The sequence below is a fragment of the Pteropus alecto genome, unplaced genomic scaffold, assembly GCF_000325575.1.
Source record: "Pteropus alecto unplaced genomic scaffold, ASM32557v1 scaffold160, whole genome shotgun sequence".
Taxonomy (NCBI): Eukaryota; Metazoa; Chordata; class Mammalia; order Chiroptera; family Pteropodidae; genus Pteropus; species Pteropus alecto.
Genome location: NW_006429864.1, coordinates 4,393,696 through 4,405,956, shown reverse-complemented (window position 1 = coordinate 4,405,956; position 12,261 = coordinate 4,393,696). Strand labels below are relative to the sequence as shown.

Genomic DNA, 12,261 nt, shown 5'->3' with positions numbered 1-12,261 from the left:
AAAGGAGATGCGGTTTAAACGAACCAAGTATACTATTCAAGTTTCAAGTTGTGGATTTATACAAGGGAAAAATGTGATGAAACTTCTTCTACCATACAACCTCTGCAAAGTCATGGTCCCCATAAAAAATAAATTAATTATTTAAAGTGAGCATGTTAGGATATTTAAAGCTGCTTCTAAAATCTCTTCAAATACAAGCTGGTCCAATAAAGCAAAGCTTTGTACGTCAGTGAGACGCCATCGCCACCTTGCGTTTAACAGGCTTCATTGCACTCACATTAATGCAAAGATCACGAGGGATTCAACAGTTACAGAATATAGCTTTATTTATAGATTCTTACAAATAAAACATTTAAAGTCCATATAACTTAAGTTATTTTCTTTTCTAATTTATCCTCATATCTCCTGAGTTATTTTTAAAAACACTGTGATGGAACTGCAGAACTGTAAAAGGAAATATGAACAATAAAAACCTAACCTCTTGCAAAAATCAGACAACTTTTCATTATTTAAGCAGATTTCCGGCATACGACCATCTCTTTGGAAAAGGACTTACTAAAAACAAGTCTTAGGATACCCAAACAGGGAAGCTTTCTTTTTTTAAACCCAGGGTGAAGGACCAATATAGGAAAGCCCCAAGTTGAAACTAGGCACAAAAGACCTTTGGGGGCAAAGATGAAAGGCAACCTGCAAGCCAGGGTGAGGGCGAGAAGCAGCAGAACCCTTGTTCCTGGTTCATGACACAGAATTTTCCAGCACATGACACAGAATTTTCTCATTATTGTTAATAAGAGCTGGTCCATTAGGGGAAAGAGGGGTGAAGAAGTCCTCAAAACTCGCTATTCCTCAGATTTCTAATATGCACGAATGCTTAAAACAGCGAATCTAACTCTTAAAAGTCCAAAAGAAATGGTCACATTTTCAACTCATGAGCCAATGGCAACATCACATCAGTTGCACGATTTGAGTGTTTCTAACCTCCTAAGCCCAGCCAGCACTGGCCTCTGCACTAGTTTAAAGAGAATTTCCCTTTGAGGCAGCTGTCTATGAAAGGAAGGTTCTTAATACTGACGTGCAGTGCAGGAAAGGGAAAAGCACCCTACTACTTCATATTTTATTTTTTAATTTGTTAAAGATTACATTTTTGAGTTCTTCTAAATCTAGAAACCCACTAACTCTAATAGTATTTTACTCCAAGAATAATGGTATTCGTAAGGAATGACGGATCTACAGGGAATGCTAAAATTATAAATTTAATACATCAATGTGAATTAAGGAAAGCAAAATCTTCTAAAGTCTTGAAGTTTGAGTGTTATTTTCTGCTAGCTCCTGAAAGCAATTTGGGAAAAATAAAACAGAAAAGACAGAACTGTTTTAAAACAGTAACAATAAAAATAATAATATAATAAAAAGTTAGATTCCAACATTCAAGGAATTGGTTCTTTGGTAAAACTGGACCATAATCCTATCAGGAGTCAGTCCTGATATTTAATCTAGATTCTTGAAAACTATTTTCCTCCTTCAGCCCATTCATTCTCAAATCTATCAAAGTCGACAGGCAAGGGAAGGAGAATTTATAAAGCATCATCAGCAGTTTTCCTGCTCATGTTCTTTTCAAGAATATTCCTGGTTTCAGGGATGCTTCCCAAGAAGAAGAAGAAGAAGAAAAAGAAGAAGAAGAAGAAAAAAAACAAAATAGAGGCTGCTTTTTAATTACTGTATAGTGGAAAGTTTTTCTGGGTAAGAAGAGAAAAACACACAGGTGTTGGCAATGAACCAGCACTCGTCAGTCATGCACACAAATCAGTTTGCCAATACAGCCCCTGGGCTGCAACTGTGGGCACCACTAAGAAAGGCTTCTGGAGAGACTGGCTCCCCAAAGTGGCTAAAGAATCTTGCATTATCAATATGATAATAATAAGTCAATTCACCTAGTGAACCTGGAGATTAGCTCCCCTCTGAGCCAGAGTTCCAAGGAGAGGGCTCCACAGTGCCTGAGGCCAGCCTACAGTCTCACAGCCAAACCTATCAATCCATTCTCTGAGCAGAGTTAGAGCAGTTAATATTCAATGCAATACAGGATTCGCCCTTTCTTGTTTGGGGTAAAGGAAGAAGGTGGTAACCTAGACAGCGCTGTCTTTAAACCCACTCACAGCATAATCAGCAGGACCTCTGTTCTGCATCTTCAGAGCTCAACCCAAGTTCTGGACCTTACGTCTCAGAGTTCTATTATTCAGACTTTTACTTAGGCAACCAGCAAATCCTGAGTGTTGCCTGCACTGATTCCTTTTCTGATTACCCTTGTCAAAAAGAGCACGAGTTGCACTCTGGTTCCACAAGTCGACTTGCCACTTTGCAGCAGACCTGTTGGCCAGGGGAGGTAAATTTGTGCAGTCTCCCCTCTGATATCGGCATCGTCAATGTGCTCAGAATGTGCTTCTAGCAAGGCAGCTATAAAGTCTCAGAAGATGGGAGTGGGGAAGGGGGGGTGGAAAGCACAGCCAAACCAGTTGATTTTCTGCAGGTCGTCCTTCTCTGCCCTCCATTCTTGTTAGTGTTAATTCGGAAGGAAGAGGAAGTCCAGACTACTGAACCTACATGCTAGCCGGCTCTCCCGGACGGCCGGGAAACACCAGGTGCGGGCACGAGAAACCGCCAGGACAGGAAACACGCCATCGGCTCTACTTCCCCTCTTTCAGGATGATCTCGCCTCCTCTCTCGCCCTACTCATCTGTTCCGACTTTCAGTTCCCTTTGAGAGAAGAGGCAACTGAACAGACTGAAAAAATAGGAGGGAGCCTGTCTCCTGTACCTGTTCTCTAAAAACTAGGTGAATCCGCTTAAAAATGGTTCATCTCGAGGTCCAGGATACACATTTAGATTCATGGGCCCTAAACTATAGATTTACCTCCTGATAGTTCTAACTGGGCTATGACTGCTGACTTTATTTTCGCATTGTGGGGCAAAGGAATCGAAATCTCTCAGCACTGGTTCAAAGAGGAAGAGGCCAGGGTAACCGGAGGAAAAAGTTGAACTTGTCTTCTAAGCTGCATTCGGGTCTCAGAGTCGATCTGAGAAGGAGGGAGAGGAGAGGGAGAGGTGCTGCCTGGAGACCGTTGCCAGGGCAGCTTATTACTAGGAGAGAGCATTTTCAAAACAGCTGACATTTAAGTGCAGAAATACAGTCCGTGTCACAGTTTTTAGTATAAATGACTTGCTCGAGGCACTCCGCGGATGACGAGTCCTCGGGCCAGGGATCAGGCGGCCAAGGGCCCGATTTGCGACCGCGCAGGCTCCTGTGGGGCTGTCCCTACCCGATCTGGATCTGCCCCGAATACATGGTGAGGACCAGCATGATGGTGAAGCCAGTCAAGAGGCCCAGGTTCTGGATGATAAAAGGGACGAAGGTGCTGCCCTTGCTTTCATCCTCCTGGGAGACTTCATTCATCTCAGGGAACTGAGGAAGAAGAGAAAAAGTGAGAGAGCTGCAGTTCCTCTCCTAACCGTGTCAGCCCAGGAGAATTCAGTGCAATGTAGATGCTACATCGAATAACTGCTATCGCATTTATTATATTAACATTTATATTAAAATGGTAACGTAATTAGTCTACAACATATGACTATTACGATAGTTAATATTATTACTGGGGTGAGAATTACATAATAAATAATTAAGAGAGATATATATATGTATGTGTGTATATATATGTGTGTATGTTTATGTGTGTGTGTGTGTATATATCTATATCTATATCTATATCTATATCTATATCTATATCTATATCTATATCTATCTATCTATCTATCTATCTATCTATCTATCTATCTATCTATCTATCTTTTTTTATATATATATATAAATTGGTTTACAAAGAAAATTAACAGCAACAGCCTCTAGAACTTGATTAGAGCCTTTCTTTAATCAAGGTGGTCACCACTACAGCTGAGCCCTGAACGACAAGGGGGTTAGGGGTGCTGACCCCTGCGCAGTCAAAAATGCACGTGCAACTTCTGACTCCCCCAAAACTTAGCTGTCCCTCAGGATCCATGCGGAACTGGTTCCAGGACCCAGCCGTGGATACCAAAATCCACAGGTGCTCAGGTTCCCCATACAAAATGGTTTAGGTCAATGCATTCGGTAGGCCCTCTGCATCCGTGGATTGAAAACAGTAAAGGTGTTTACTGAAAAAAAAAAAATCCACAGACATGTAGACCTATGGAGTTAAAACCCTTGCTGTCGAAGGGTCAACTGGACGTCACAACTACTGAGGTAAAGCAAAGTGCTGTACGTGCACGCAGCCCTGGATGTGTTTAGATGCTGGCTAAAAATAACCACTTTGACAAAAATAAACTTTTTATTGGAATCCTTAAAAACACTTAAAAAGATACTTCTGCTACCAAAATGTTACTGTGACGTCTTTGGGAAATTGAGCAACTGTGTTAAGGGGCCGGAGATCAGAGCTATAACTCAAGGCCTTTCGCTGCTCGCCAGCAGGGCAGGTGACAGTAAGGAGACCTTCCAATTCCAGTACTGCAAGAAGGTATCCTACCCACTGGGAGGGCTCCCCACCACAGACTCTAAAATGTTCCCATGGGTGAGGCTGGACCTTGGTCTACTGTCATCATCTCATCAAAAATATGATTTTCAAAGGCTACAGAAAATAATTCATGTAAACATACCAAAGAACATGTCATGCCAACAAACGAGGTTACTTATACAAAAGACATGACAAATCAGGTATTTCACAAGCAAACTCAAGATCGATTAAATGGTTACATCAAATGTTAGCGGGTCCAGTACAATGTATACCTCCAGCCACTGGTGATAATGCTTTCCACTGATCTATACTTATTCTATAAAACTTAAGTATTTAAAAGTAAGGACCCTGGAACTGAATTTAGTAATCATTTTCTTTGATGACATACGCTAATAGGAACGTAAGCTTTTCATTCTTTAAAATCTAATGTCCCCTTAAAAATCACCAAATTATACACCTGAAGTAGGTGAATCGTGCGGTATGTGAATGATTCCTCAATAAAGCTGTTTATCAAAAACAAACTAATGTCTCCTTAGCTGTCCTCCCGTCCAGTGACTTTAATAACCTGGTCTAGTTCGTCTACATGGCATAAACTACGGAACACTTACCATATCGGCCAGGGAAATATACAAGAACATTCCTCCAGCCAGCGCGAAGATCCAGTTGGCAGAGAAGTGGCTGCCGGCCAGGATGCCAAAGCCCAGACCCACGTAGCAGCAGCAGGCGGAAAGGAAGTTGAAGAAGAGCGCTTGCTGGAGGCTCATGCCAGCATTGAGCAGGATGACAAAGTCTCCTACAGCGGCAGAGAGAACAGAGGGGAGGGTGTGGGCGGAAGAGTCACGCTAGGTCATGGGACAGAGAGCACGATGAGGACAGACTGCTTAAACTGGATAAAGTCTGCGTGAAAATCAAGACCACCCCAGATGTGAGATCGCAGTGACAAGACCAAGGCACCCTTCATCTTCACGTCCAGGAGCTGTGACTGTTTGCAAACCTGGCCACGTACGTCTAGCCGAGAGGCGACAAATAATATAAAATAGACAACCAGCAGGCAATGGTGTCATTTCTCTTCTGACTGACGGCGAAATGGGAGGAGCTTCCTTCCTCGTAACCATAATAAATTGTATTTTTAGGAAACAAAACTGAGACTGAGAGAAGTTAAGCAATTTGCCCAAAGCCACAAGCCAATAAATGGCAAAGCCAGGACGTGACCTTGAGTCTCTGAGCCTCCAAAGTCTAAGCTTTTCACACTCCCTCCAAAAAAACTAAAGGCCTCCCAACAACCCGTGGCTCCTCCACTTCTCCCGCCCAGCAGACCTCTAACATGCACCTCGGCCTCTGGGAGGTTAGTAAGATACGAGAAGACTTATGTTGAGCACTTAGGACAGTGTTTGGGACACAGGCAGTCCCTTTTACTATTCTCCTCCCTTCTACCCTCATGACATATCTACGAGGCAGGTCCTGTTGTCAACCCCATTGTACAGGTGAGGAAATCGAGCCACAGGAGATGGAGGTGAGGGAAGACAGATATCCCTGTAAAAACCTCCATCATTTTCGATGATCGATTTTCAATTCATTTAACTAAAACATTAGTGGTTAGATTTCACATCGCATAGAGAATGTATGTATTCATTATGATAAGTGTTTTGAAGTGGGGGGAGGGGTCAGCTACATGAAGGCTGCTGGTGCCAGAAACCCAGGCAACGGAGTGGAACGGGGTTGCGGGGGACGTGCGCACTCACCCAGCTCGTGTGGGAACTCCTCACAGAGGATGGCCACCGAGGTGCTGATGCCTTGGAAGACAGACACAGTGAAGGAGGCCCCAATGGCCAGGCCGTCGATGAAATTGTGGAGGCCATCGCTCAGGGTGATCATCCAGGCCAGAGTGCCGATATCCGAGTAGCGGACGCCTTTCAGCCAGTAGCAGGCACTTTGGGAAGCCTGCAGGTCCTAGAAGAAATCCCAACCCCACGGCCCCCTGATCAGAGCGGGGACAATTGACCTGCAAGGTAGGCCTGAGTCATCGAGGCCATTACCGCTTACAGGCCCCCAACCCAGCAGCGGGTGGCCCACAGACCTGGACAGAGAGTGAGCCCACGATGACCTTTCCGTCCATCACGGAGGCCTTGCCGTCCAGCTCGCCGCTGCAGTGCTGAGGGATCATGTGGTCCAGGTCCCCATTCTGTAGCTTCTCCGTCACCCCCTCCTCCTGGTCCTTCCTGGATGGAAGCGTCTCGGAGGTATAATGGCTATGTCCGTGATGATGCTGGAGGGACCACAGGGAGCACTCAGCGTGACACTCACCAAGCCATGAGGCCTCCTGAGTGTCCAATCTAAGCTGGGGCCCCAACTCTGGGAAGGCCCCGTTCCCACTCCCAGAACAAACGCAGCCCGATGACACACGCAGAAACAGAGGGCCAGGTGCCAGAGAGCCGAACCAAGGTGAATGTGAGGGCCTGGCTCAGGGGGGATCGGGGGAGTGGATACTGCAGCGGTGGCCGCAGGATCCACACGCGCTCCAGCAAGGTGGCACCGCTCAAAATACTTAGAGCTCCTCTTTTGCAATAGCTAATTGTAGTCGATTCGGCAACTGTTTTGGGGATAACTACACACCAGGCACTAAAGGCGTCTTTCTGGAACTATGCTACAACAATCAGCCCTATTTCTTTGCGGTCACACTTCATACACAGTGCATGTCCAGCCCCTTCTTTGTGTCCTAAAGGCATAAAAGTATGTTAAAGAAATAAAAGAGGGGATAAATTACTGCCTAGTAAAAGGCAGCACAGGCCAGAGACCAGGTTTCTGGTCCGCCCTTGCCCCCTGCTGGTGTCCTCATGAGGCGAAATGGGGTGTCTACTCATGAAATGGGTGGGCTTCACCCCTCCCAAGCCCACTGTAAGGGTGCCGAGGTGACATCACCGCTGCAACACACAAGCGTTTCAGAGACAGAAGCTTTCCCCAGAAGTACCTCCTTTACCAACAACTGGGCCTCACCTCATTTTTCTGCTTAAGGAGCATCTTTAAGATCTTCTCTGTGAAAAAGAAAAGATAGAAGCCCCCAAACACCACTGCGGACTTGGAGACGTAATAATCCTCCAGGGGGTTGAAACCAAAAGCCTGTGGACCCAGGAAAAGAAAGTGAGTTTAAGAAAAAGAAAAAAATCGCCCCCGGTCCCCTCTCATCGCTTAACCACTTCCTTGATTGTATGAAGGAGAGCGACGTGCCCACTGGGGTAACTGCCATCTACCCGCTCCCGCGAAAGCCAACCCCTGATGCTTCCCGAACGTCCCCTCGCTAGCTTATTTTCTGATGCAAAAGACAGATCGTCTTGAGAACTGGACTGTCAGGAAAAACAGCCTGGATGTGGTTTTCTACTTTTTAATGAGGATCGTCTCCACTTCTCTTGGTGCTTTGCTACAAGGGCAGACTCTTCTGGCACGCTCGACATTTAAAGAGAAGACGCTGTGTTTATTTTCATTGTTATCGTATGTCCCTGGCCGATCTGCCTGTCAGCACTAAGGGAGGCGGTGTAATTACACTTTCCAAAATGGGAAATCCACTCCTCGGTTAAATACTAGGAACTGCAGCGTCTCCCTGACCGCAGACCTCCGGTGTCCACAAAGCCCAGGAAGCAGACCGTGTAACTGCATGTGTCAATCGTGGGGGTTTTGTTCCGAGTTCTTTTTGGAAACTCTTATTATGGGGGAAAAAAGAAGAATCTGCTGGAAAGTAGACAGTAGAAATCAGGAGAATTCCACTTTCGGGGATGCTCCTGACTTGTGGGGGGCCTTGGGAGTGCCTGGTGACCTGCTCCTCAGTTTTCTTACAGGAAACTGCCCTCTCGAATGAAACCTAGCCTTCTCAAGAATAAGGCCCAAGATAAAAGCGATTATAAGTCCCAAGAACTCTGGGCTGTTTAAAAGGTCAGTTTTTCCTTCCTGTTTTAAAGGGACAAAATGCAACCTCTACCTACTAGTGTAGTTTTCTAAGAGACATAAAGATCAAATTCTAGAGTAGAAATAACACATTCAGGTCGACTTTCCAGGACAGTCGAATCATCTCAGGGAAAAAGTGGAATGAGAACAGGCGACGAACTGTTCTCCACCAGAAGCCGTGACGGATGGGCACGGGGCAAGGGCACGGCTTCCGAAATTATAAACTTGGCCTCTGGGATATGGGCTCTTGTGACCATATCTATTAGACAGGTAAAACAGTACTTATTCTCTAGCTGTCACTCAGTGGAGCTCAAAGTCAACTCAGGAAACGCAGAACCACTTCTGGGAACATTAAGTGCTATAAGCAGCATGTGAAGTCATCTTTTCACTTCAGCTATGGCTCTGTTGAGGCCTGTCAGACCACCTAGGGTGCAATGCTTCGTGCTTACTGTCACTGGCAGTCTACTGCAGAGATTACACCAAATCAGATAAAACTCCGCCAGGGCCGCCCGCCAAAAGTCATCAAGACTGAGCTCTCTCCTCTTTTGTGGACTATTTTATTTTAATCACCTTTGCCCCCAAACGCCCTACTGGGGAGAACTGATCTTTTTATTGACCTATGAATTCTGTTGACGTGGTTTTTGTGTGTATGTGCCAAAAGCCCGAAATTGGGAGCTATAAGTAATCTTCTCACCAACGGTTAGAGAGCGCGTCCTAGGCACCGGGCATTTCACAGATACTCACATAACCCTCGCAACATCGTCATGAGGTTAGGCCTATTACCTCCTCCATTTTACATTAGAGGAAACAAAAGCACAGAGAGGTTAAGTGACTTGCCTAAGGTCACACAGCTTGTCAGTGATGGAGCTGGGGTTTGAACTCAGCTTGCAAACCTGTGCTATGCTGCCTCTCCTCTGCTAGCTCCGCCTAAGCCTTAGCTTCACTTTCCGAAAGGAAAGGACCGTTTTCTGCTTTCCATCGAAGTGGAAGGCCCTCCCGCGGTGCCCGCTGTCCCCAGGAGGCCGTGTGCTCCTGAGTGAGGGGCCCGGGCTTGCCATACCTCGGGGATGAGCTGGAAGAGGGCGTTGGAGTAGAGGGTGCCAATCGCCAGAGCTATGAAGTAGAGTAGCAGCCTCTTGTAAAAGGTCTTCTTCATGAAGGGCACCACGCTGGCCCCCAAGAGGGAGCAGAGGGAGATGACGGTCACGCAGAGGAGACCATATCCCCACACTGCCGTTGGCAGGGGGCCAGCCCCACCCAGCACAGGGAGAAGGGCGAGCGTCCCAGAGCACAGCAACCACCATTTAGGGGGAAGAAGGTGCAGGGCATGGGGAGGCAACAGGGAAGGTTTCGGTGGACATTAACAAAAGCAACAAAAAGGAAAAATCAGAGACAAGTAGGGAGGGAGAGAGAAATAGAAAATTTGTTAGTGATTCAAATCTGATGTAATTTCTTTCAACCAGTTCAGAAGAAATGAAGAGGAATTCGCGGTGGCCTTGGAACTCTGTGGCCCCCAACCCTGCTGCCTTTGGTGGCCCGAGTCGCACCTCTAAGCTGGTTGAGACTGGCGGGGCGGGCGAGACCTCGTCACACCGCCGAGGTGTGTGCTGTGCAGCTCTAGCAGAGGCTGCCAGGGCAGACTTTGGACCCAAGGGCTGTCTGTCTTTAACAGGAAACAAGAGCAGCTGAAAAGGGACTGATCACTGTGCTGCTGCGCCTGCTTTGCGTGCCCGACCCGTACCGCGCAGGCACATGGGGCACGACCTGGTCTGGCCTGTGCAAGACACAACAAAGTCGGGTGCGCAGGGCAAAGGGATGGAGAACAGTAAGGCCTGACGCCCAGGAAATCCACACTTGACTTCTCAGGGTTGGGTTTGTTTTTTTTTTTTTCCCCATTTGCTTTGAGAGGGCTCAATGTAGAGAACAGAGTTCCAAGGTCACCCTGACACAGAAAATATTTCCTCCACCATTTCCCAGTGTCACTACCCTGGTCAGGACAAAACGGAGCCAGGGTGAGGCACTCCCCTGTGGGCCACAGGGCTGAAGTGTGTTCAATTATTGTATTTCGATCCAACAGGCAACAAGGCATTTCATTTACCTTAATTATTTAAAAATTAATAAATTCAATTTTTGGAGCTAAAAAAAGAAAAAAAAAAATAGCCCAAGATGAGGCCTCCCTGAGAAGTGCTTGCTAGATTCTTGTGAAACTGTGAGACATCGAGATGGTTCATCTTAAACCAGATTTCTCCTCACTGTTAAGAACGAACAGGCAGGGCCTGGGCAGCGCGCATCTGGTATGTCTGCTGGGTGAGAGTCTTTTGACTGGGAAGGCTGGGTGGCTGCGGACACGGGCTCTTTATGAAAGGCAGTCGCCACCATTCCCAAGGGTGGTCCTCACATAATCACCTAATCACCTAATCACCTCCCCTGCATGCCCCTGCCTGAGCTGACAAAGGGGGCACTGTCAACTCGGGCCTTTTTTTTTTTTTTTTTAGCTCCTCGGTGGTCACAATTAAAAAACAAAATTAACAAACATTTCCAAACAGTCAAGCCAGGGCACCAGGAAGTCAGTCTTCTCAGGAAAAAGTCAAGATGCAAGGCATGAAGGACGGAGTGCCTCTTTCCTTCATCTTGTAATTTTAATTTCCTTTGTTGTTGTTAAGTCTTTGCTCTGTGTTTGGCCCTTTCTGCTTCCAACTATGGCCTGCTTAAAGATAAAATAGGATCGCTCACCTTTTTAAGCCAATTCTATTTGTCAGTTGGTAACTTCTTTTCCTTCTGCCTCATTCCAGATGGAAAATCTCTTGGTGGCCACCCCTGAGCACTGAGAGGGCCTCTACTTAGAACACAGGGGTACGAAACACCAAGGGCAAGGCAGAGACCTCCGGCTAACGCTTTCCTTTTGAGGCCTGAGAGCTGGGCTCAGGAAAGGCACTGAGGCAGAGAGGCTGACGCACCCCTGACCAAAGGGCCAGTGCCAACGGCCTTGCACCTGACATCACCTGAGGGGACCAGAGGCGAACCTGGGTGCCCAGGAGTGAGAGGAGGCTCTCGAGATCCAGAGTCAGAAGTCATTTGTGTCCCTTGATATGAGGGAGAAGAAGTTAATTTGTCAGGCGGCAGTCGGCGGGTGCCTTAGAGCACAGGGCAGGACCGGAAGCGGGGACGTCGGCAGGGGGGAGGCTCAGCTGTGGACGCCTCGGGGGAAAGAAGACGCGCGTGTGTGTCTGATCTACTGCACCTCTGGGATGAGCTGGAAGAGCGCGTTAGAGAGCAGCGTTCCAATGGACAGGGCGATGAAGTAAGTGAGCACACGGCTGAAAAACGCTTTCTCCGAGCACGGCAGGACGAGGACTCCCAGGAGCGAGGCCAGGTTAATCAGTGACACACTGAGGAAACCAAAGCCCCACACTGTGGAGGAACAAAAACAGACGAGGGCCTCTGTTACTGAGGGTGGAGCGCTCCCGCTGCCTGGAATTACAGAGATCCACTTTGAGATGGAGGCAGGTAAAAACAACACGGAAGGTTAAGAGTTAAAGAATGACGGCAAGAAACGAGGCATGACGCGGGTGGCACATGCCAGGCACCAAGTGTTGGTAGCTCACGCTGGTGCGACAGCACTTCGGAAGGGCGATCCGGGCCCGAGGGATCCGTGTACACGCACGGACCATCGTGCGAGTTGACTGTGGCTGGAGCAGAGGTCCGGGAAGACGGGGGAAGTGGGCCGAGGGCGACCCCGTGAAGTCTTAAATGCTAAACCGAAAGACCAAGGCGTCGGCCCCCTGTAG

At 47.3% G+C, this 12,261-nt stretch overlaps 1 protein-coding gene across 1 annotated transcript in view; it reads right to left on the bottom strand.

The window, feature by feature from the left end:
- Nucleotides 1-300: 300 nt before the first annotated feature.
- The window catches only part of SLC39A14 (solute carrier family 39 member 14), a 40,651-nt gene continuing 28,690 nt past the window's right edge, over nucleotides 301-12,261 (bottom strand). The window contains exons 4-9 of the mRNA XM_006904381.3: nucleotides 9,534-9,703; nucleotides 7,532-7,654; nucleotides 6,615-6,803; nucleotides 6,280-6,487; nucleotides 5,146-5,330; nucleotides 301-3,456 (exon numbers count right to left, since the gene is read on the bottom strand). Of these exons, the coding sequence (XP_006904443.2) occupies nucleotides 3,310-3,456; nucleotides 5,146-5,330; nucleotides 6,280-6,487; nucleotides 6,615-6,803; nucleotides 7,532-7,654; nucleotides 9,534-9,703 (1,022 nt within the window). The 3' untranslated portion in view covers nucleotides 301-3,309. The remainder of the gene's footprint in view (nucleotides 3,457-5,145; nucleotides 5,331-6,279; nucleotides 6,488-6,614; nucleotides 6,804-7,531; nucleotides 7,655-9,533; nucleotides 9,704-12,261) is intronic.